The sequence below is a fragment of the Cupressus sempervirens genome, chromosome 7, assembly GCF_028749045.1.
Source record: "Cupressus sempervirens isolate cs-2001-9-10 chromosome 7, ASM2874904v1, whole genome shotgun sequence".
Taxonomy (NCBI): domain Eukaryota; kingdom Viridiplantae; phylum Streptophyta; class Pinopsida; order Cupressales; family Cupressaceae; genus Cupressus; species Cupressus sempervirens.
In genome coordinates, this window is record NC_143124.1 from 756,386,876 (window position 1) to 756,413,505 (window position 26,630).

Sequence of the window (26,630 nt, forward strand, 5' to 3'; positions counted from 1 at the left end):
TCCAAAAAAAGTGAGGTGTCATCTGAAAATTGCTTATTTATAAGCTCATCTTTGTTGGGGAGGGTGATACCTTTGATTGGTGGACCAAACTTTGAGGCCCTAAGGATATTAAAGAGAGCATCAACAACAATGACAAAGAGGGCAGGGGCAATTGGACATCCTTACCTATAATTGATCTACTTAGCCAAATGTGTCTTGAATGCACATCATTGACATCAACAATGGTAGAAGCATCTTTGAATAAAATAGCAATCCACTTGTAGAAGAAAGGTGGGAAACCAAAGGCTTTAAGCATACCAATTACAAAAGGCCACTCAATTCTATCATATGCTTTCTCAAAGTCTAGTAGAACCATAGCTACATTTTGGCCATTCTTTTATGCCGTCCCAAGTTTGATTCTATAAAAACATCTACATAATGCTTGTACAAGTCCAAGTAGTATGAATATACTACTTGTAGGTGTCAGCTCTGATATGCATGTTCAGGTCTTGCCTATATTGCAAGAGATGAGACGGGGAGTCCATGGAGTACTAGAAAGGGGGAAGGTGATAGACCTCAATAGATTTGACACCTAAGCGAACCAATAGCAAGCTCGACCACTAGGGTCCGAGCTGGCAATGGCCTCTGAGGAGCAGAATGTCAGATAAGAATATCTATAATGCCGCTCAGAGGAGTCCACAAAGCCCTCGCAGGAGATGAAGGAACCAGATTGGATAAAATATGATACTGAGTCTAAAAGGACGAGCCTCAAACTCTGCAAGAACAATGCTATGTGGTGTATGCTAATTATATCTAATAATGCACCAAAGAAGAAGAGTCTAGATTTGCTCCACAAAAGTCCAGTTTGACTCCAATAAGGACGGCTCCTAAACCAAAAATCCATAGAGCACAGTCGGTCTGATCAAAGTGTCCAAAAGAGTTAGCTTGGACCCAGTGTCCTGGAAGTGATGTCTAAAGCATTGTCTCTCAATAAGGGCAAGAGAAATATAGCCCTTGTTGATATGGGGCTGAAACGCTAGTCTCAAACTAAAGCGAGGGCCTAAAAAACTGACCCCCAGATGCTCTCCTTGCCTTGGAACAAAAAGACAAGGTGAGAGGTCTTAAGGCAATTGAAGACCATCACTTTGTTCTTGCCTAGATTCATTGTCAACTGTCACAAGATGCAGAAAGAAGCAAGGCTAGCAAGGAATCTTTATAGGCCTTCGAGAGAGGAGGCCATAAGGACCACATTGTCCACAAAGAGAAAGATAGAAATCAACACCTGGTGTAAGTAGCAACCATTGTCGGGGGGGGGGGGGGGGGGGGGGAGTGTCTCTGAAGGAACTCCTCCAACTAACTCATCAATGTAGAGTCCAAACAAAGTGGGAGACAAAGGATGCCCCTATTTCACCCCAATAGTGCTATGAATGAAGTCAAACATCCCATGGGGGGTCCTGATTCGACCAACCACGTCTCATAAAGTCTCATGGTGGCACTCAATAGAGTTGTCGAAATGCCAATATCCTATAGGCCTTGGAATAGGGTCGTCCTAGGAACCAAGTCGAACACCTTGCAAGAATCCATCAAGCAATAGCAAACCTTCGAAGAGCTATGATACACCTCCTCAATAATAGCTCTAAGAGTCAAGATGTAGTCCATAGTTTGAAAATTTGGTTGGAAGCCCATTTGTCCCCTATCATGAATATGTCTTCAATCAAGCTCACAGGAAAGAATGTTGTCTAAGATTTTGGCATACAATCTAGAGAAAAAATGGTTTATTAAATGCCTTATTCTTTTATTAAGATAAAGTTGTACTACCCTTAGTATTCAGAAGCATATAATAGGCTAGTAGGTATAGAAAGTAAAAAAATGCCCTCTTGAGTCAAAAGAAAAATGGGTGAAGATGATGGTTCAAATGATAGTATTAAGAATGATGAGAAATAGTTCTAATGGGGTTATATGGTTTGGATCATAGTTTGAAGACTCTTCGAGTACTTTGCAAAACTTTACAAACTTCTGAGTCCATGACCTAAGTCAACCAAAATTTTGCACCGAGTTTGACCAATCCTTCGAGAGTATTGGATTGACTTTTGCTCCAAGACTCTTCGAGTCTCAGCTGAAACTCCTCTATTGTGATGCTTAGACATAGCAACCACACTTTTTAAAGTGGAATTTCAACTTTTTTTGGTCACTTCTTGCTGTTATTCACCCATTTCACCCAATCAAGCATCAACATAGCAAGAAGACAATTTCAGAAGAAGATTATTAAGAATTCAAAGTTTTGATCAAATCATCAAACAGAAGCAGAAAAAATGAATGTAATGGAGGAAAATAAAGACGCCTTTGAGAAACAAATCTGTTTTCATTTTGATATTGGCTTACGTTCTAGTTCAAAGCTCAAAAAAATTGTTTACACTAGGAAGGGAAAGATGAAGATGTAGATTGTATTCACTTGTTTATTTCATTTTGATGTATTATCGTTTGTAAAAATTTATAATGCTGTTATACATTTATTATTTATAGTTTTGTTGTATTACAACATATTAGTCAACTTTGAAACTATGAACTTTCAAATTTTGAGAGTTTAAGGATCATATGATGCATAATGTTTGATTATGACAAATTGATAGTCAAACTAGACTATCTACATGTTTTTTTTTTGTAATAACAAGGTCTTTTTGCAGAGTCTATGTTGAGTATTTCACTAAGTGTATGTCAAGTCCCAAGTCCAAGTCAAAATTTTGGACTGTCGAGTCGAGTCTGGGTCTGGTTATTCAAAATGAGGTTTTGATTGAAGGAATAGAAGAAATATAAGGAAATCAACAAAGAACCCAAATAACTATGGTGAATTGATTGCAAGGTTAACTCACATCAAAATTAATTATCCAAAGAAAATGTTTTGTGATATCTGTTAGGATTTGGGTTATTCAATAAAGTGTGCCCAGACAATCCAAATAGTAAGAGCACAAAATGATTCAAGCTTCATGCTTTAATTTGTAGAGATTTTGAATCTTGTATGTTCAGCATGGCGTGCAATTATGATTGGGAAAAAGAGGAGTTAGTACAATTTAGGAGTCACTATTCAATTGATTGCAAGGTTAAGTCACATCAAAATTAATTATCTGAAGAAAATGCTTTGTGATATCTGTTAGGATTTGGGTTATTCAATAAAGTGTGTCCTAACAATCTAAACAGTAAGAGCATACAATGATTCAAGTTTCATGCTTTAATTTCTAGAGATTTTGAAGCTTATATGTTTAGCATGGCGTGCAATTATGATTGGGAAAAAGAGGAGTTAGTACTTAGTATGGTTTAGGAGTCACTATTGTATGCACCCCTATTGATTTCTATTGAGTTTTGGGGTTCTATGCATGGGGCCTTTGTACTAAAACCCAATAGCAATGTTTTCCAGGCACAAAAACACTGTGTTGTTCAAATGTTATGTAGGGATAAATTCACAAGAAAAACATTGACAAATTTATGGAGTTAAGGGAATAGGGGCTTGAAGAAAGATTACTAAGTCACCAATGAATGATGATATATTTTAGAACTAACCAAAATCAGGTCTACAAGGCGGGAATCTACTATTGGGTAGAGCTCCTTTCCATCAAAATCCAAAAATTCCTCATCTTGAAATTTAAGGGATTCTTTATGACATAGGCATCATCTTTGATAGTTGTTAGATTTAGCTAGATATAAATTATGATTCCATTTGGCCATCTATATGTTGGTGAAAGTCTTTGGGTATTTTGATTAGTGGATGGAAAGGGAAAAGCAAAGACTGGCCATACTTTCAAAAAGTAGAAAATAACACAAGTTGAGTGAAGATGAAGGGGATGACTGTTAATTTCTAGGATCGTTTCTGCAAATGTAGAATCATGGCCATTGTTATTGATGTTTTCCAAATGCAGATTTGAGGACTCATAAATATGAGAGGAGACATGTCTCTATAGTTAATCATCATTTGTTAGTATATTAATAACTATATATATTGATGTTTTCCAAATGCAGATTTGAGGACTCATAAATATGAGAGGAGACATGTCTCTATAGTTAATCATCATTTGTTAGTATATTAATAACTATATATATATATATATATATATATATATATATATATATACATATATGTATATATATATATACATATATGTATATATATATATACATATATGTATATATATATATATACATATATGTATATATATATATATACATATATGTATATATATATATATATATATATATATATATATGAATATTGATCTAAAGATGATTTATCATCAATAATGAATCTCATGATGATATCAATTTGACTGAACTACAAACTTAACACTCCCTCTTAGTTAGGGAGGATTGATATAGAACACATTATGCTCTTGAGTATATGAAGAGATATCATCTCAGTTTGATATTCCTAGAATGGCATATTTAAGGATATCAACATAAATCCATTAGCATACACATATATATATTAACATATATTACATATGGAATTTGCTTCGATTCATAGTGAGGCTAAATTTTCAACACTCCCTCTTTAGCAAGGAGGGAATTTAAGCACAAGATTAAATACCACCTTAAGTGTGGTCTAAATTAGATTTATGTCATGGTGTCCGACACGATCCTACCCAAAGAACCATAAAAAATTGATTTTCATTGTGTTTGGCAAAATCTGGCCCGACGAACCATGATGAGTTGGTTATCAAGGTGTCCGGAAAAATCCGGCCTGAAGAACCATGATAACACTTGCTCCTAGACATCCAACACATTTTGGTGCTACAGATTAATGTAGCATATCTAGGAGATTGGTCAAACTATTGATAAGATTGTCACTTTACAACAGTTACCTTTTGTATGAAATGTTTGTTATCATAACTTCCGGCACTCTGGGACAACAACTTAATGTAGTTTGTTATGATAATAGGTCCAACTATTGATAAAATCGTCACCTTTCAATAGCTCCCCTCTAAATTTATACATCAATGAAAAATCGCCATTTTTCATGACATAATCACAACATCATCATGTAGTAACTCACATGATATCCAACATGAACAAAGTTAGAGGGTTGGCCCACCATAGCTGTTACTATAGGGTGGAACAAGGGTTTTTACCTTAGACTTCTCTCTCATAGAGTAGAGCGCATTACAAAGAATTTCAATTAGAACTTCTCATCATAGAAAGATATCATCTACAAAGGATTTCATCTTAAAATTTCTCCCTCTAAACAATGATCTTGGGAAGTCAAATCCTTTAGTTACTCCCTTTGAGACTCTCTTCACCCAAGGATGCTTTTCAAACTCTCTCTGAACTTGATATTAATCTTTCAGCCTTCAGTGATAAGTCGTTATTTCCTTATGATGTATATAAGGGTAGGCCCATCAAAATAATGCAGTCACACACATGTATTTTTAGACTCCCTCTAAGTGTCAATTTTTTGAGCTCCTTGTATAAGGTTGTCTCTGATGAAGTATCAAACTCCCTCTTGATATGAAAGGATACTCATAATCTCAATCATCAAGTATATTCGCTTCATGAGTCTCACTTTATCTAGCCAGATCATTAGATGACTAATAAATTGTAGATCACAACTTCTTAGAAGCTACTGTCATGAGATTGAGTTTTGCACAATATGCCCAATTTACCATTCTTTTCCTACAAAATCATCTTTAGATACAAAGGAAAAGATCAAGGAAAATAACTCATATAGTATGTATAAAATTACTAATAAGAGAGAGACCATAGTGAGTAGATAAATATAAAAGATAAGAGTACTTATCTAGATACGAGGGTTCATAGATATTTGAGAATAGAACATCTCCTGTCTAAAGATGGTTCAAGTGGGAATGGAACATTGGTTATTATTCTCTCCCACAATGTAAAATTCCCACTCATTTAATTTTATAGAGTTTTCAGTTACTATCAAATCCAATGCATGAATGGTGTCAACCTCTATATTTGAATTGATCACGAGATGTCTCAATTTCTCAATCAACCCTAAGTATATGTAGCTTTAAATTATTTTCTCTCAATAATACATAATGCATTCAATTAGCCTATTCCAAATCCCATTGTCTTGTACATTCTAGTATCTGCTTCCTTCCATGTATAATATGACGATGACTTCCTAGTTATGTTCCTTGATATGACATAGATTATTTGTCCTTTGCTTCCTCGTTGTGGCATTCATGTCTGTCATTCAACACTCAAGGTAATGTTTCACTTACAACCCTATTATCGATTACCTCTTCTACATTTGAATTCCTTTGTATTGTTGGTTGTAAGCCTTACGTTTGACATGTTTTGACTCCATAAATCATCACCAAGTTTAATAACTATTATGACCAAGATTGATACTCAATCACTATCATTGGTTTCTTGGTGATATTATTCTTTCTATCAATGTCACTATACCTATTTGCAATTACACTTGAGTCCACCATTTTGTTAATAATACCATTTATCTTTTGGTCCCTCTATTCGTCCTCTTTAGTGATTATTAAGAATTATTTATTTCTACCACTACATTTCTCATTTCATTCATATGTGACCACTTATTGTATATGATATTCATTCCAAATTGGGCTTTTGGCAATAAGATCACACTTCTCAAGAAACAAGTGTGCTAGTTGACTATGGGATGAATTTTCTCACAGTTTGCTTATCCCAAGTGTTTCAATATGAAATATTAATTTGTTTTATTTATTTTGTATTGCATATAATGGCCAAGTTGCACTTGGCAATCTTGGGCACTTGACTTGTTACTGATCATACCCATGCCACTAACACAATCTTGTTCGCTACTTTTGGGGTCTCCGCTTTATGTATGAATGTTGTTATATTTTATCCTTCCCTAACATGACCAATGGTTCTTTTCCTTGAATTAAAAACTATCCCTTGCATTTAACATGCTCTCCACCTTACAAGTAGTAATACCATTTCATTGTACTTGGTATGTTTGGTTAGAGGTGTGTATCATTGTTGTGTTTTTAAAACTTCTTTTCCTTTGTCTTACCACCTCTTATATCATATATCATTTTATAAAATATAATATCTTTAATGTTCTCTTACGTTCCCCTTTCCTTCGACGGAACTACATATTCCATTGTTTTAAATATATATGATAGTAGTAAGGATTCGTCCTATTCAAATTCTTATTTTTTCATTTGTTTCAGTTAGAACAATTGCTTTTTGTTGATAGTCTTGTCTATTATGGCTATTAAACAATTTTTATCATATCCCTAATAAACAAAATAGTTGCATGTGCTACTGATAGGATTCGATCATTGCTTTATGACTTCGTTGAGTCTAATGTTGAATCAAATGTTGAGACAATTCTTCTTCGGGTCACCATTCCTCTATTATTGATTTGTTTTCCATCTTAATCCTTTCTGATTGATGATAATGTATTAGTACACACGTTCAAACTTATATAACAGTAGGTCGATTTAAAGGTCGTCACCCTTTTAAATATCGTTTGTCTATACATTCCTTCATGGACAATATATTTTCTTGTTTCTTCGATTCTCTTACTTTGCACATCGTAGGCTCTAACTTTGTTTGATTCTTTGTTGACCTTTATAATAAACGATCTCACATTGATTTCTGAGATTTCTATTTATTCTTCTCTTATGGTGTGCAATGATTCTTCAAGCAACTCCATCGTCAGGAAGCTAGGCTTCAAGTTCCTTGAGAGTAATGACACCCAACTTTGTAAAAATTCCTTATTATATATAATCTCTGACATACGTTATTTGCCAATGGACAGTCCTCATCTTTGTGTTCATGTGATGCTGAAGAACTCTAAATTAAATGTAATCCCAACTCATTAGTTTTCTTGTGTTCTACTTGATATTATTGCCGCAAGTCTCCATAGTTTCATATCATTGAGTTTACATGAGTCAAAACTTTATGTAAATGCATACATATGTATCACACCATTAGTATTTCCTTGACTGAGCGAATCAGATCTCCAATATACTGATTTCTGTATGCTACCTTAATTATTTCTGTGATTCCTTTATGTTGCAGTGTATTTTCCCATTGGCCGAATTTCTCATTGGCCGAGTATATTCATGTATCAATATCTCTGTGAATGCATCATATATGCTAGAGATGATTTATTCACTGTCTTGTACTGTTTGCTGTTGAGTATTTGTTTCCCAACTTTTCGAAAACCAATTTTCGAAGGCAGACAAGATGAATAAATTTTCTTTTTCTGCAGTGGGAAAATAAATTTAGACTCCTTGTATTCGCATGGAGTAGTGGACTTTAACCAATGATCATCCTTCCCTCGGAGGTTATTAAAATATATAAAACACCTTCCACCATTGTTTATTGTTTTGCCCAAATGTTGGGTGACGAGCTCCGGTTTGAATGCATAAGATATTATTGTTTGCCAATAGACAAATACCTATTTCAGTAACCTTGCTTCTCTCTTGGCATTAGACCATGACAATCCTGTCTCTCTCATTACTCATTTTGTCATCTAACGTGTGTAATACCCCAAAATTGGCTCATTGCCATCTCAACCAATTCTGGTCTATTTCTGATCGATTTCTAAAGTCCTATTCCATTAGGCAAATTCTTATTCGGCTACTCGCTACTTGACTTAATTGTCAGATGCAAAAAACCCTAATCTGCATTCATCATGCTTATTATTTAATTCCTATAGTATTTACTCATATTAGTCACATTAAACCTATTGATTAATATTAAATTTAATTACTAAGTATTTATACTTTAATTAAATTAAATTATATCCTAAGGCTAATGTATTATGGAATTAAATTTATTTAATTTAATAAATGTGCCTATTTTAATTAATTAAACGAAATTATTTAATTAAATGGAGAACTTACTTCTAATCAATTAAACAAAGTTATTTAATTAAATGGGAAGCCATTCCTAATTAATTAAATGAAGTCATTTAATTAAATAAGAAAAATGTCTCTAATTAATTAAATAGAATTATTTAATTAAATAGAAAAGGTAATTATGAGAGCATATCTCATTTTATTAAATTAAATATCTCACCAAAATCTCTCTTCAGTTGAAAAAAAGAAATTCCCAGTTCACTGCTGATCAAATTAGAAGTGACCCAGATCACTTGCTTTTACACTAAAGTCTATCTGAGTTGATTGACTCTTACACTTAGATCTGAGTTAGTTAACTCCCTTTAATTTGGGAATTTTCCTTTATGACTGAACTTCACCTTTAATCCTGACCGTTGATTGAAATCAATCTCGACCGTTGATGGATTCCAGGAAAGTCTATTTAACAGACCTTCATCTCTTCATTTTAGAGAGATTGAATGAGAATTTGCATTGAATTGCTGCTGGATTGTGCATTCATTTGAGCTCATTATTTTCATAAGATATTCATTTTCTAGTTTAATCTCATTTAGCATAATATGCATACATTTTAGCATAATCTTCTTTTACATGTTCTTAGATTAAACGTGCATACTCCATTCTAGATTAATCTGCATTCTCATATAGATTAGTCGCATTTTCTTTTAAATCCTTCATTCTTAGAGGGTCTGGTTGCTTAACACCTCAAATCTGAGGATATCTAACAAGCAATTCCCTTTAGATAGAAGGCAATAGGTCCCCTTGCCGGCTGATTTTCGGATGAACAATCCAATATTCATTCCGGGATGAATCCGCAAATAAGGACCATGTTGAAGTGTGTGTTAGCATAGGCCACATATTCACGCATACATTTCTGGCGCCCACCGTGGGGCAGGGAAAATCAATTTTTCTGGCCTCTTTCTGCATTTTTTTAATCATTTTTTGTTCTCTGTCTCTACTGTTCCGTACAGATTCGGGAATCTTTGCGCGAGACTGTTCATTTTCGCGCGAGGATCCAGAATCTTCGCGCGAAGATTCTTTCTGTATTGCGCGAGAAAGTGCCTGAGCGTGCGAATCTTCGCGCGGCACCTATTTTCTTCGCGCGGGCTGTAAAAGAATTTCGCGCAAGTTGAAAAACTTCTTCGCGCGGATTGTCAAGAATTTCGCGCGACTCTGTTGACAGAAGCTATTTTTGCATTGATTTTTGTGTTTTTTGGTTTTTCTGCTAACTTCTCACTGTTTCTGGTTTTTCTGTGTTTTTTGATTTTTTGGAACAGCATAACAGCGGTTTGCGGGACAATTGGAAAAGCGTGATAATGTTGTTAAAAACAGGTAAAACATCTACTAAGCGTGTTGCGAGGATTACCAGGTAATTCTCTTTGACTGATAACACTTCATTTGGACCTAAAACGAACATCTCTTGTGTCAAGCTTGCGTGTGTTTCCTTCCATGTTCTCATTTTACAACACATGCATAATTTGATACTAGGTTGTGATCTCCGTTAGTTTTCATCTAGCAGGCTTAGTTACTAGTGATGGATCTAATTAGCTATCTTGGGTTATTGGACTCGCTAATCCGCCGGCCCCTCGTTTCACCCTGTGGTTGCAAGATCAGCACCACGTTAAAGGGGAGAGGTCTACAGGAAAGAAGCGTTAAATGCTCCACTAGGCAACCCTTTTGTGCTTTCTAGAACTCACTAGTTCTTGAGTTGTGGACTCGTGTTGGCTTGTGTGAGGGGTTAAATGTTCCACATCTTTGGGCTCACCTCGCATTAGTTAAAGCATTAAGTGTACTACCTTGTGCTCTTTGATTGCTTTTGGATAGATTTGCTTTCGAGAATTAACATCTGTACACACATAGTAATTAGGCCCCATGAACACTATTTGTGGATCTTGAGAGAGTGGGTTCCTAGTGAAACTCCTCTCTACAACGGATTCCTTGTAAGTGGGGAGGATACTTTGAGCATCTCGCAGATAGATGAATCTTCAACTTGTTGATTGAGGCATCCTTTCTTCGGAGAGGTTGATAGATCACTGGGAGTTGATATCATAGATCTTTAAGAGACTCTTAGTTTAGCGTGTCAAATTAATCTGTCTGCTTTAATTGGGCTAAAAGTGAAGAGGTGTCAAAACCTTGAATCTGGAAGCTAAGTCCCCTTGTGGTACACTATTGTGAGTCCGTCACCTTTAGAGAGGGTTAACCGTAGCAGACAATCCCTCTACAGGGCAAACTGCGTGGACGGAACCTCGAGCGGTAATAGCCATTTTTGACGTGGTAGTGACAACTGCTATATAAATGTCCTTGTGGAAGAAATCTCCATGGGTGTGGTTCATTGTGGGTTGTTAGATCTCCTCAGCAGCTCTTGAAGATTAAGTTCTCGGATTGTGTTGAAACCTCGGTGCGCCGGGATTGGAGATCACCCCTGTGAGTCATAAAAGTTGCAGAGTCAAAACATTACTAAAAACTTTAGAGAGGCCAACTTTTATTTTCTAGGGATGTATGCGTGATTGCAAAACCTTTTGAAAACATACACAATTAGCTCTCTTAAGAATCAACGCGTACTAAGTCACTTGATTGGTCATGCGCAAGGTTGCTTTTGCCCTTGCTCATTGTTTTCAGACATGCTTGATATCACCTGCTTGCTGTTCTACGTGCCTGTTTATCTGCTTGCTTACTAAAACGATCGAATTTGCCAGAAACCTTGTCAAAATCAGTTGCTGTTGTAACACTGGTTTGCCTTCTCGTGCGAAATCATTTGGGTCTCGCGCGAAATCATCTGGTCCTTGCGCGAAATCATTTTGTTCTCGCACGAAATTAAACCTCTGTCGTAAGTCTTCGCGCGACTATGTGAACTTATTCGCGCGAAATTAAAACACTGTTATTGATCTTCGCACGATCCAGGAAACTTCTTCGCGCGCCTTGTAAAAGTTTCTCGCGCGAGACTTTGTGTCAGCATTACCAATTTGGGTCTGTTTTAGCTATCTGTGGCTTGCACGCTGTCTTTTTCTACATCCGATTATCGCTCTCTGTCTACAAACAGTCCTAAAACAATGACACTTCGCTTTGCCAAAGACTTGTGTCTTGTACTTTGACTAGTCTCGTCTCATAAGTAATTTTTTGGTCCTTGTCTTAATGCTTGTCATACTTTATCCAAGGGTGAGACTAGTCTCGTCTCATAAGACGTCTTTTGTTTTTACTTTTTTGGGATCCAACACTGCCACAATGTGGTTTTCACCATCAAACCTCTTGCATTTTTTTCTTTTAATTGTGACTGAGATATTTGATGTTAGCCTCAGTCATGTTGACGCTGTGCTCATTGGTGGAAGACGTTACAGGTTCGATAGCGTTTAGGTAACAGGCGAGAGTGTTTGACTATGCTCTCGCCTGTTACCTGAACGCTATCGAACCTGTAACGTCTTTCACCAATGAGCACAGCGTCAACATGACAGAGGCTGACATTAAATATCTCAATCACACAATTAAAAGGAAAAAATGCAAGAGGTCCGATGGTAAAAACCACATTGTGGCAGTGTCGGATCCCAAAAAAGTAAAAACAAAAGACGTCTTATGAGACGAGACTTGTCTCACCCTTGGATAAAGTATGACAAGCATTAAGACAAGGACCAAAAAATTACTTCTGAGACGAGACTAGTCAAAGTACAAGACACAAGTCTTTGGCCAAGCGAACTGTCGTTGTTTGAAGACTGTTTGCAAATAGAGCAATAAACGGACGTAGAAAAAGACAGCGTGTAGGCCACAGATAGCTATAACAGACCCAAATTGGTAATGCTGACACAAAGTCTCGAGAGAGAAACTTTTACAGGGCGCGCAAAGAAGTTTCTTGGATCGCGTGAAGATCAATAACAGTGTTTTAATTTCGTGCGAATAAGTTCACAGGGTCGCGTGAAGACTGACGACAGAGGTTTAATTTTGCGCGAGAACAAAATGATTTCGCATGAGGACCAGATGATTTCGCACGAGACCCAAATGATTTCGCACGAGAAGGCAGACCAGTTTCACAATAGCAATTGATTTTGACAAGGTTTCTGGCAAATTTGATCGTTTTAGTAAGCAAGCAGATAAACAGGCACGTAGAACAGCAAGCAGGTGATATCAAGCATTTCTGAAAACAATGAGCAAGGGCAAAAGCAACCTTGCGCATGAACAATCAAGTGACTTAGTACACGCTGATTCCTAAGAGAGCTAATTGTGTATGTTTTCAAAAGGTTTTGCAATCACGCATACATCCCTACAAAATAAAAGTTGGCCTCTCTAAGGTTTTTAGTAATGTTTTGACTCTGCAACTTTTATGACTCACAAGGGTGACCTCCAATCCCGGCGCACCGAGGTTTCAACACAGTCCGAGAACTTAATCTTCAAGAGCTGCTGGGGAGATCTGACAACCCACAATGAACCACACCCGTGGAGATTTCTTCCACAAGGACATTTATATAGCGGTTGTCACTACCACGTCAAAAATGGCTATTATGCTCGAGGTTCCATCCATGCAGTTTGCCCTGTAGAGGGATTGTCTGCTACAGTTAGCCTTCTCTAAAGGTGACCGACTCACAATAGTGTACCACAAGGGGACTTAGCTTCCAGATTCAAGGTTATGACACCTCTTCACTTTTAGCCCAATCAAAGTAGACAGATTAATTCGACACGCTAAACTAAGAGTATCTCTTAAAGATCTATGATATCAACTCCCAGTGATCTATCAACCTCTCTGGAGAAAGGATTCCTCAATCAACAAGTTGAAGATTCATCTATTTGCGAGATGCTCAAAATATCCTCCCCACCTACAAGGAATCCGTCGTAGAGAGGAGTTTCACTAGGAACCCACTCTCTGAAGATCCACGAATAGTGTTCATGGGGCCTAATTACTATGTGTGTATAGATGTTAATTTCCGAAAGAAAATCTATCCAAAAGCAATCAAAGAGCACAAGGTGGTACACTTAACGCTTTAACTAATGTGAGGTGAGTCCAAAGATGTGGAACATTTAACCCCTAACACAAGCCAACACGAGTCCACAACTCAGGAACTAGTGAGTTCTAGAAAGCACAAAAGGGTTGCCTAGTGGAGCATTTAACGCTTCTTTCCTATAGACCCCTCCACTTTAACGTGGTGCTGATCTTGCAACCACAGGGTGAAACGAGGGGCTGGCGGATTAGCGAGTCCAATAACCCAAGATAGCTAATTAGATCTATCACTAGTAACTAAGCTTGCCTAATGAAAACTAATGGAGATCACAACCTAGTATCAAATTATGCATGTGTTGTAAAATGAGAACATTGAAGGAAACACACGCAAGCTTGACACGAGAGATGTTCGTTTTAGGTCCAAATGAAGTGTTATCAGTCAAAGAGAAATATCTGGTAATCCTCGCAATGCGCTTAGTAGATGTTCTACCTATTTTTAACAACATTATCACGCTTTTCCAATTGTCCCGCAAACCGCTGTTATGCTGTTCCAAAAAATCAGAAAACACAGAAAAACCAGAAACAGTGAGCAGTTAGCAGAAAAACTAGAAAATACGAAAATCAATGCAAAAATAGCTTCTGTCAACAGAGTCTCACGCGAAATTTTTGACAATCCGCGAGAAGAAGTTTTTTGACCTGCGCGAAATTCTTTTACGGCCTGCGTAAAGAAAACAAGTGCCGCGCCAAGATTCGCACACTCAGGCACTTTCTCGCGCGATATGGAAAGAATCTTCGCGCGAAGATTCTAGATCCTCGCGCGAAAATGAACAGTCTCGTGCAAAGATTCCCAAATCTATATGGAACAGTACAGACAGAGAACAAAAAAATAATTAAAAAAATGCAAAAAGAGGCCAGAAAAATTGATTTTCCCTGCCCCACGGTGGGCGTCAGAAATGTATGCGTGAATATGTGGCCTATGCTAACACACACACTTCAACATGGTCCTTATTTGCAGATTCATCCCGAAATGAACATTGGATTGTTCATCCAAAAATCAGCCGGCAAGGCGACCTGTTGCCTTCTATCTAAAGGGAATTGCTTGTTAGATATCCTCAGATTTGAGGTGTTAAGCAACCAGACCCTCTAAGAATGAAGGATTTAAAAGAAAATGTGACTAATCTATATGAGAATGCAGATTAATCTAGAATGGAGTATGCACGTTTAATCTAAGAACATGTAAAAGAAGATTATGCTAAAATGTATGCATATTATGCTAAATGAGATTAAACTAGAAAATGAATATCTTATGAAAATAATGAGCTCAAATGAATGCACAATCCAGCAACAATTCAATGCAAATTCTCATTCAACCTCTCTAAAATGAAGAGATGAAGTTCTCTTAAATAGACTTTCCTGGAATCCATCAACGGTCGAGATTGATTTCAATCAACGGTCAGGATTAAAGGTGAAGTTCAGTCATAAAGGAAGATTCCCAAATTAAAGGGAGTTAACTAACTCAGATCTGAGTGTAAGAGTCAGTCAACTCAGACCTGAGTGTAAGAGTCAGTCAACTCAGATAGACTTTAGTGTAAAAGCAAGTGATCTGGGTCACTTCTAATTTGATCAGCAGTGAACTGGGAATTTCCTTTTTTGAACTGAAGAGAGATTTTGGTGAGATATTTAATTTAATAAAATGAGATATGCTATCATAATTACCTTTTCTATTTAATTAATTAGAGACACTTTTCTTATTTAATTAAATAACTTCATTTAATTAATTAGGAATGACTTCCCATTTAATTAAATAACTTTGTTTAATTGATTAGAAGTAAGTTTTCCATTTAATTAAATAATTTCGTTTAATTAATTAAAATAGGCACATTTATTAAATTAAATAAATTTAATTCCATAATACATTAGCCTTAGGATATAATTTAATTTAATTAAAGTATAAATACTTAGTAATTAAATTAAATATTAATCAATAGGTTTAATGTGACTAATATGAGTAAATACTATAGGAATTAAATAATAAGCATGATGAATGCAGATTAGGGTTTTCTGCATCTGACAATTAAGTCAAGTAGTGAGTAGCCGAATAAGACTTTGCCTAATGGAATAGGACTTTAAGAATCGATCAGAAATAGGCCAGAATTGGTTGAGATGGCAATGAGCCAATTTTGGGGTATTACAATGTGTTGCTTTTTCTTTTTCTGCGGTGGGAAAATAAATTTAGATTCCTTGTATTCGCATGAAGTAGTGGACTTCAAATGATGATCATCCTTCCCTCAAAGGTTATTAAAATATATAAAACACCTTCCACCATTCTTTATTGTTTTTCCCAAATGTTGGGTTACGAGCTCGGTTTTAATAGATAAGAAATTATTGTTTGCCGATAGACAAATTACCTATTTCAGTAATCTTGCTTCTCTCTCAACATTAGACCACGACAATCATGTCTCTCTCATTACTCATTTTGTCATCTAATGTGTTGCTTTTTCTTTTTCTGCAGTGGGAAAATAAATGTAGATTCCTTGTATTTGCATGAAGTAGTGGACTTCAACTGATAATCATCCTTCCCTCAGATGTTATTAAAATATATTAAACACCTTCCACTGTTGTTTATTGTTTTGCCCAAATGTTGGGTGACAAGCTCAGGTTTGAATAGATAAGATATTATTGTTTACTGATAGACAAATACCTATTTCTGTAATCTTGTTTCTCTCTCGGCATTAGACCATAAGAATCGTGTCTTTCTTATTAATCATTTTGTCATCTAATGTGTTACTTCTTTATTTTCATACACTTGTAGTTTGGTTTTGATACCATGTTAATTTCTAGGATCGTTTCTGCAAATGTAGAATCATGGCCATTGTTATTGATGTTTTCCAAATGAAGATTTGATGACTCATAAATATGAGAAGAGACATGTCTCATGAAGAGACATGTTTCTATTGTTAATCATCATTGGTTAGTATCTATATATATATATATATATATATATGTAAGAAAATTTATCTAAAGATGATTTATCATCAATAATGATTCTCATGATCATATCAATCTGACTGAACTACAAACTTAACAATGACATGGGTGAAGATGAAGAGGAAGTTGAAATAAGAGAAACAAATATACTTCCTTCTCCCCTTACTAAGTTTGTTAAGTTATTCATGGAGGCATCCGAACATATTGATAAGTGGCTAAAGTTATTGGGTACTCTTATTGATTCTGTATATTATCCTTCAAATGTATGAACCCCTGCTGGTTCTAATTTTGACAAACACCAATTTCCTTTACTATTCAAATGTTTGACATTTCGTCAAACACTTTGTATGCAAGTTTTATCTTGCTGTACTTTATTTTCAGATTGTGTTCTTTAAGTTTGTAGGCTGCAAACAATGTTATTGAATGCTTCTGATAATGCAAGGTGGTTATAGAAATGATGTACGAGCTGTTTTAGACCTTTGACAAACATATACATGATTCAGAATAACTATTACAGCTAATAGACATTAAGATAAACACTTGCCACACATCCCAATGAGCACCTACAACCACTAGGCATATCTACAGACAGTTATAGTGCAATCTTGCAACCATTTACAATAACACAATGCTATTATAGAACTAAAGATTTGCAATTAGAGCACTTGCAATGTATTACAATCCATGATCAAGCAATTGCAATTAAATTTAGGAATCTGATTGTGAATGATGTCCAATTCAGTTACAGAAGACCAAAGGAATTTGCAACTTCAAACTTGGTGTTGAAAGATTAAGGAAGTGACATTATGTTGCGGCGGTATTTAGTCACCCCACAAGTCAACAAATGCCAACAATTTTCAACGCAGCTACTTGCATCCAAACACTGCTATATATAACAAATAACCACAGCCTCAAGAATGCTTAATAGTGGCATCTAATAGCAGTAGCCAATTGCCTTAACCATTCAACAAATTCTGATATAGATCGCAGCTCCTCTTAGGCACCAAAAATGGCTAGCAATAGCATTCCTACTCAGCTACAAACTCATTCCAAGAAGAGTAAATGGTTGGCGTTCAAACCCAGATTAATCTTCAGCAAAAATTTAATAATTTTTGTATAGAACAACACCAAAATTACAATCAATACAATCAGAATTAAATCCAAGACATTCAGAGCACAATTCACCACAATCTTTTAGTGATTCAAAGTGCAAACAAAGAGGAATCATACATCACAAACCCTTGTAGAAACCCGTTAGCGAATTCACAATGTAAATGAAATTAATAGGCTAGAATGAATTCTTTTTCTTCATGAAGTCTCTTTCATAATACAAAATGCAACTTGACTTCTCTTTAACACTTTCATTGAAGAGCCTTCATCAATACACTTTTCAATTAGAAGCTCTTGTTTAATAAAATAAATAACTCCCAAGCTCATAGCTTCATGAAGACACTTTTTGCTTAAAAGGCTTCTTCAACACGCCATCAAATTATAACATTAAAATGATGAAGTTATTTACCAAGATAGATTTAATAAATAACTTATAATATGAAACTCCATCAATTTACCCAATCAAGCATTGAAGAAGCCAAACACCAGGTGCCTCAACTGCACCACTAAAAATAGTAATCGCCTATAATTGACTTACTGTAAATAGAAAGTCATTCAACAGAGGCCTTAAAAACACATTGTTAGCTCACGAGGGTCACAATGATGAACTAACTTTGCCAAGCTACAAGAACCTGCAAAAATGGGGACATTACATCAAACAATTCCTAACATTCCTTAGTCATAGGAAAGTCCTACTCAATGGTATGATCATATGGATAATGTATCGCTTGTACCATATAGCCCATCATCTAGTAGGGATGTTAAGATTTCTATTCAGATCTCAAAGCTAGATCCTACTGATTCTGTTCGTATTATCCAATTGTATATTCAAGATTTGGAAACTATGGCATACAAAAAATTCCACAAATCTTAGGTAGTGCCCATTTATCCCCTGCTTTTACACAAGGCTCAAAATATTCAACAATTTGTTGAAAGGGAGTGTGATAAGTAATTTGTTAATTTTTTATATTGCTCATGGGTTGCCCTTGTAGAAATACTAGGGATGAAACATAATTATTTCCCACGCCATAGATCAAGAGAGTGGTAGACAATTGACAAGAGGAATTGCCGAAACTGATGTATTTGCCTTCACAAAGATTTGGGCTAGGAGATGAAGACTATGCCCCCAAACTCATGTCTTTTGCTATAGGAACTAGCTCCCACCTCCCTAAGCACAATACCATTGACTCTCATACAAATAATCAAATCGTTCCCTTTTTGCCTTTTTATTCTAATATAGTGTCTAACAACCAGGCAATCTTTCAACAATGATAAACTATGAAGTTTGTCTTTACAAAGGCCAAAATTTTCAAACTCTAATGTTGAATGCAATCTGGAACTTGAGTGGTTCCATTGTCACATGTACAGTAGATAGTTGCACTATTGAGATTGTATGCCTTCAGGGTTTTTGTCCTAGGTCTTTATATCCTCGAGAAGCTCCCCAAAATCCAAAAATGAGAAAATAAACCAAGCACGAAGAAATGAGCTCTATAATGACCTTTTATAAAAAACCACAAAACATTCTCAAGCACCTTTTTAAATTCCCAGTAAAAAATAACTCATTCAAGCTTGATTGAAAAGTGACTTTAATATTTGGGAGTGACCCATTTAGAGCAGCGGTTGAAACACTTCGTTGGTGAAGCTGCCACCAAGGTTCCAAACCCCCACTGAGTCATTGTGCTCTTAGACCTTGTGCTCATGGGTTTGAATTTGTGGAGTATTCGGCAGCTCAAAAGACTGTCATTTACCAATAAAAAGAAGAGACTTCAATAGTACCCTTTTATAATTCACTGAAGTCAATTTTTGTCGCTTTATCAAATTAATTAAATAAAGTTACCCTTAAAATATACTTTATTGGATATAATAAACAATTAATTTAATTTATTCCTTGACTACCAAACTTTAGCCTACATGAATTAAATATGCTAAGTGATCTTCTTGGGTACCTCTTGGAAAGGGACACTACATGGAGATTGAACAAGATTGTTCAAGCATAGCCTAGGAGGAAAATCCTACATCGAAGATTGGGATTAGTGGTGAAAGATCCTCCTTAACCAATATTGTGAATGTAATGTCCCCATTTTTGTTAGTATCAGAGTTTCAAGGATTAGCGTATTATTGTGATCCTCGTAGGCTAATTATTGTGGATAGAGGGTCTTCTGAGGCAACGACTTGGCTTGGTAGGGTCTTATCTTCTCCACAATTCAGTAAGCTACATGTTGGTCTTCGTTTGGCTCAGATTGGATTTTGTTTGGGTTTAGTTTTTTGTACTTACTATTTGTGGTAAGTTGGGGGTTGATTGAAATGGACCCTTTCTATTTTTGAAAAGTGCATTTGGTGACATGGAGAAATAATAGGTGTGACTCCTATTTTAGATGACATATTTAAATGATGAGTATTTTGTGAGTTATTATATTTTTACTTTTTAGTGGCCAAATATTATTAATTTATTAAATGGCTTATTATAAAGTTATAATTGAACTTTATAACTTAAGGGTTGAGTCATCATTGGAGGGGGGCATTTATTTAATTAACTATATGCCTAAGCCAAGTATTAAATGTTACTAAAAGAGTTGTGTAGGAAAGTTTCAAGAGCTGAATTTTTTTGAGAAACTTTTGCAGTTCTGAATTTGAGGTCTTTTGGGAAGCTTTTGTCAACAAGAGATTATAAATATGAGCTCATTTCATTGGAAAAAACACGCTTGAATATTTATATGCTTTTGTTGTCTTTGTGGTTTTTTCTGAGTTCTGATATTTTGTGGCCCTTGCTGAAGTATAAGGGTTGAGTCTAAGATTCTGAGAAGTTTTTGACAATTGTGCTGAAATATACAATTGGCTAACATCTCTTACTGTATTTTCTGTGGCTAAGGAGAATAATCTTGATTATTATACTGAATTTATAGAGCATCTAGTTGAGGGTTGGAAAAGTTCTGAGAATTCTAAATTTGGTGATTGCAAATTATGTTGAGGTAAATAATTTGCATTTTCTCTCCTACTGTGATTTCTGTATCTATGGAGAAGTAATCATTGGTTGTAGCATTCGAAATTGGTGAAGGAATCAGTTGTATTGCAAATTCTGAAACTGTCTTGGTGGTATGATTTATAGTGAACACCCCATTATTAACGTGGTGTTTGGTGGTTCAAATTGGGCTGTAGAAGAGTGGATGACACATTGCTAGCACCCCTATGTTTGCAGATTGAAAATTCCATGCCATCTCTTGGACCTGCGATTCAATTTGCAGCCTTGCGATTATTCTTGTGGGCCTGCGATTCATCTTCTGAAACTTGCAGCGGCATTCTAAGGACCATCGTTGTGCATTTCAAGCTGGAGACAATCTTTCTAGGCTGTGTTTTGAAGGAGGGCATGCAAATTGAACCCAATCTCACTTTGGGGCAGTAGTATTCAGTAATGCTGGGCGGCAGATATATATTTGAAGGCGATTCATCCTTGCATAGACATTCCTACATACAATAAATAGGTTCCTAATTATCATCTGCATTTGTACTAAATTTACTGGAAAATATTGTCTTACATTGCCAATCACATTTGCAAATAAAAGTTCCAGAGTTTCCTGTTATTTTCCTGGCAATTGCATTTCATTATTTCAGACCTGTATATGCTAGCTTTAAGGCAAATTTACACAAATAAATGACTGGAATTCATTCTGATTTAAACTGAAACCCAAATTGTCTTTGAAATTGTGAGCAAACCGTTTGTAATCTCTAATTTGGTGTCCGAATTTTAGAAAATCTTCTTTACAGTGAAATCAGTAAAGCATGCCAAGTGTTTGACAAAATGTTGGGTTTTGAATGAAATAGATGTTTGATTAAGCTATAACCAGTCGGGGTTATTATAGTGAAATCCAATCAAGGCTTTCAGTTTGCACAGAAAAGGATTTGCAGATGGAGCTACACATGTTTTGTGCTTGGATTGTCATTGAATGATTGGAAGTTTAATTTATGAAGTCTTTAGGCAAGACAAATTATCAGGCATTCCTTTGATTTTTGAAGAAGAGCTCATAATATTGTGCATTTTAGAAATTCTAAAAGTGATTGCAGTCAGTATAGGATGTCATCAATAGAAGGTTGATTGTGGAGATTGCGTGGGTTTGAGCTCCTTGGATGGTCATAGATTTGGGCCTCAGCTAGGTGTGGAAATCAATACATAGGATGCATCTAACACTTATCCTTTGCTGGGTGAAGTATTTATGATTAGTGTGAGATTTTCCTAGGTTGCTAGGGTTAATATATCCTCATCTGAGCGAATATTTCCTCCATTGCCGGGCATTGAAAATTGCATTACCAAGATTTTTCCATTGCTGGTAGCTGTTACTATTGAGTTTGGGTGGTAAAGATATGTGGCTGGCCATGATTGCTTCAGAATTCCTTGCTGGTCGACCTCCTTCCTTGTAGCTGGTTGAACGTAGCAAAAAGCCCAAGCTGGGAATTGCTGTCATAAGTTTTCCGTTTGATGCAAGGGTAACATTTTCCATTGATTAGGTCAAAAAAAGTCTATTTACTTATCTCCGTGATCTTCCCTGTAAATGCAGCATTCTATCATATAAAATTTAGTAGCTTAGTCCTCAAAATGGTGCAAAATGTTTGGTAATTTTGCTTCATCAATATTGCACTCGCATTTCATAAATATTGATATCTGTAATCTGCCCTGTAATTGCAGCAGTCTATTCTATTAAATTTTAGTAGCTCAGTCCTCAAAATGGTGCAAACTGCTTATTACTTTTGCATCGTCAAAACTGCACTGGCATTTCTCGAATATTTAAGTCATTGTGATAAAAACCCTATGAACCTTTCACAAAATATGTCAGATTGGAAAATGAAGAAAACATGTGAAATATTTGACATATTGCCCTTCATTACAATATAGAGGAAAAATGAAAAATTCCGCATAGCATACTGGCCAGGGATTTTACAGTCAGGTTGGAGATTCTTGCTGTTAAAAATGCAACATTTGGAAGGTCCGCAAAGTCTAATTTCCTTTCTCTTGTGTTTCCTTTAATCTAATTTTGAGTGGAAGTTCTACTCTTTCATCTCCCATGCATTTTCCTAAGCTCCTCAAGGTTCCTATGAGAAAGCTCCCAAACTTGTGTTAGTACTTAGAGTTGTAGAGTTACCATTCTAGGGATGTCCCTTCACTCTCTCTATCTTTGCATGAATGTTGAACTTCCCCACACTACCATGCATCCTAGTAATTCCTCATTTCACTCCTTTCCTTAATGGAATTTCAGATTTTCATATACAGTCACCCCCTGCCACTAAAACCCAGTACTCGACATGCCACAGTTTGGACTTTGAACTCCTTTCATCGAGCATGTCACCTTCAAACTCTGATCTTTGAATGAGGGCACAAATTATTAGTCAACCTTGAATTCTTTCATTTTCCAATTTTCATGTCCACCTACCGCACTGCATGTCAAGTGCTATTAATGTGTAGAGTGACAATGTGGGCTTCCATGGGAGTCCATCTAGTATTGATACTTGATTCATTTTTGGAAGCTGAACTTAATGAACTTCATATAGGGTACATCATGAGGCTGCCAATGACTACTATCAATGTGTTAGATATGGTTTTGAACCCAAAGAGGCTCCTCATTATACTTGCTATGAACATTGTAAGTAATAGGGGATCATCTGTACCTTCCATGCTTGTTGCCACATGTGAGGACACCATTTTTTGATTGATGTGAAGGGAAGCAATGCTTAATTAGTATAAGAGCCCATTTCTGCTTACAAGGCTCAAGGTGGAGGTTGCTTTGTAATTCTTGACACTCTTAATGGGTGTCTTAAGTTTGTGGAGATGGGATCAAGAGGGCTTCTTTGAACAAACCAACAGAAAGGGTAACTAGAAATCATAATGAGCACTTGTTCAAGTCTCTAGACCTAAGGATGAAAACTCATTCATGTGTGGAGGTTGAGGGACATAAGTCTCGTAGATCTCATGTCGAAGGACAAAACCCCTTGGGTTGATGGTGTGATCTCATGTAGATCTTGCATTTGAGCTTTATTGGTCTCTAAAATTGATGATATCAAGTCTTCATGACACTTATAATTGTCATTGATGTAATCATTTGCATTTATTGCCTTAGCTGTTGTAGTAGAATATAGTAATATTGTAATGTCCCATCTTATATAATAGATTACTTGTGGTCTAGGCTCTTTATAAGTATTGTATTCTTACTTTTTTGTTGTGGTTGTGTACATATGGACTGACTTCATTGCAACTATGATATTTTAGTCTATTATTGTTGTGGCAGAAATATTTTATTTTGCATTTTTGACATGTTTAATATAAATATAGTTTATAGTTTATCTTCCACTACAGGTTTGTGTTGTCTTGCATTTTGTCACCACAAAATGTAGGTAACAGTATGAAACTTTTCAACTTGGTTTCGCATTTCTTTGAGATAGTTCATTGTTTAATTGGCTAATATTGACCAATTGATCGACTCCAATTCATATAATGATCCCTTTTACTGAAAGATTTCGTCAAGTCTTTTTCCTTTTTCATTTTATTAAGCTTTGCTTGATTTATGAAGCCTTCAATGTCCTTTTTCGCATTTTCAAGTGTGTGTTTTAATGCTTTTGGTCTTTTAGTTTTGTTCAAACCCTTGCTTTCAATTTTCCCTTTGATGTGGTATATCTTAGGGTTTAATCGGACTTGGCAGTCAAAAGATATGACAATTTAGGTGACTAAAAAGTGTTACCTTGAGATGCAATTGCATATTTTAAAATATCATGTTATATTTTAATATTGACATTCACTTTTTGAAAAATATAATATAAATTGACTTTATGTTATGTTTTTAACTATGTTCCCTGGGGACGCGTACCCGGCCTAAAACTCGACGTTTCAGGGATGGGGGGACGAGTATGGAACGTCTCCCAGCTGTCCCCAAATGTCCCATTTTTTCAGGGGATGTTTCGGAAACTTGGGGACGTGGGGGGGACAAAAGGGGGACGTCCTGCCGTACTCGGTACGGAAAGGGGACGTCTAGCCGTCCCTCGACCGTACCGGGTACGGCTGGCCATCCCCCTTTTTTGTATGCTCAAAACTTTAAAAAAAATATTTAATGCCTCCTTCTTGGTCGGCTAGTGGGCCCCACTCCTCCAAAAACCCTAAAATGTATATAACACCACACATTTAAGTTGTTTTAACAATTGTTTGGCTTTCATTTTATGTTGCAGCCAGCTGAAGTTTTCATTTTGCAAGTAGAGGAGGTAATATTTTTGCTTCCAAGAGCTTGACCGAGGGTTTGATCTTCTATTTTGTCCACCAAGTATAAAACTCTTTGTGCTTTCATCTATCAATTTTTTAATAAATTTGTAGCTTGCAAAGTCTGATTTTTTTTTTATTTTTTCATTGGTTCAACTCATATATCTATTCAATTGCATATTTAAACACAATGAGCAGCAGTGGGAGTACAAGTAGTAGTAGTGAAGAAGAAAATGTAGGGGTTGATGTTGCTAGTAGTGACACTAGGCAAAAACCCAATCCTAAAGCTGATTTGTTTAAATGCCCTTCCGCTATTATGAAGAATTTTGCAAAGGATCCTTTCAATAGGAAAAAACCTCTTCTCCAATATGTCACACCTCGGCCAAAAGATAAAAGAAATTTGGGAGGGACTAGGGTTTGGGATTGCCATGTTTGTCTTGATGATTCTAGGGGCAGCTATACAAGAGTGAAGTCACATTTTTTAGGTGTTTCATGCCAAGGAGTCAAAGTTTGTCCTAACCTAACCGATGAACAAAAATTAGAATGCCAAAGATTGCACTTAGAGGCTGAAATGGAGGGACAAAATTTGACAGTGACATCACCATCCATTCCCTCACAATCATCTAGGCATATTTCATCCGCCATTGGTACTAGTGGCAGCCCTAGTGGGTCTAGAGGGAAGAGAAAGATAAGTAGTGGTGAGAAGGGCTCGGTGTAAAGTATGTTTAATGCACAAGCAAAGGAGAAGTGTGAGGCATCCATTGGTAGATTCTTTGTTGCTAATGGTATCCCATATAATGCAGCCCGTTCCACTTACTATAAACAAATGGTGAAAGATATTTTGAGCATGAATTCCTCATTTGTACCCCCCGGTGAGCATAAGCTATGACCACTATCCTAGATGAAGAGTACTCAAAGGTTGCTTTGTTATTTGAGGATATGAGACGCACTTGGGTTAGGACATGCTGCTTTGCTGTGATGGATGGGTGGACCGATGTTAGACATCGGCCACTCATCAATATCATTGTCACATCCCCTGCTGGCTTTTATTTTTTGAGAGCCATAGATTGTTCGGAAAATAAGAAGGATGCAAATTTTCAGTTCACCATTTTGCGAGATGCCATAGAGGAGATTGGGCCCTCTAATGTTGTACAGGTTATCACAAATTTTGCACCTGTGTGCAAATCGGCTGGTTTGATGATAGAGGGTGCTTATAGGCACATATTTTGGACCCCTTGTTGTGTTCATTCCTTGAACAATGCATTGAAGGACATAGGGAAGATTGAATGGGTGAAACAAGCGGTGCTAGAAGTTAGAGAAGTGCAAATGTTTATTTGCAACCACCACACTTCACTTGCTCTATTCAGGTCCTCTAAGAAGGAGTTCCTCAAACCAGCCGAGACAAGGTATGTCAATTATAATTATAGTTTACTTTTAGTTTGTTTTAACTTTAGTTATTAAAAAAAATTATTTATAAGTTTATCTACATGTGATGTATTTTGTTTTAAATTTTAATCATTAATGTTTAAGTTTAAATTTTTAATTT

At 36.1% G+C, this 26,630-nt stretch overlaps 1 protein-coding gene across 7 annotated transcripts in view; it reads left to right on the plus strand.

The window, feature by feature from the left end:
* The window catches only part of LOC149549482 (early meiotic induction protein 1), a 134,383-nt gene that overhangs the window by 50,028 nt on the left and 57,725 nt on the right, over nucleotides 1-26,630 (plus strand). The window contains exon 3 of one of the 7 annotated variants that reach the window (XM_089792847.1): nucleotides 21,050-21,431. The exons of 5 other annotated variants lie outside the window; for them this stretch is intronic. In XM_089792847.1, the coding sequence (XP_089648973.1) occupies nucleotides 21,050-21,253 (204 nt within the window). In that variant the 3' untranslated portion in view covers nucleotides 21,254-21,431. Of the gene's footprint in view, nucleotides 1-20,959; nucleotides 20,979-21,049; nucleotides 21,432-26,630 lie in introns of those variants that run through there. One more of the 7 variants, XM_089792856.1, reaches the window with a different exon arrangement.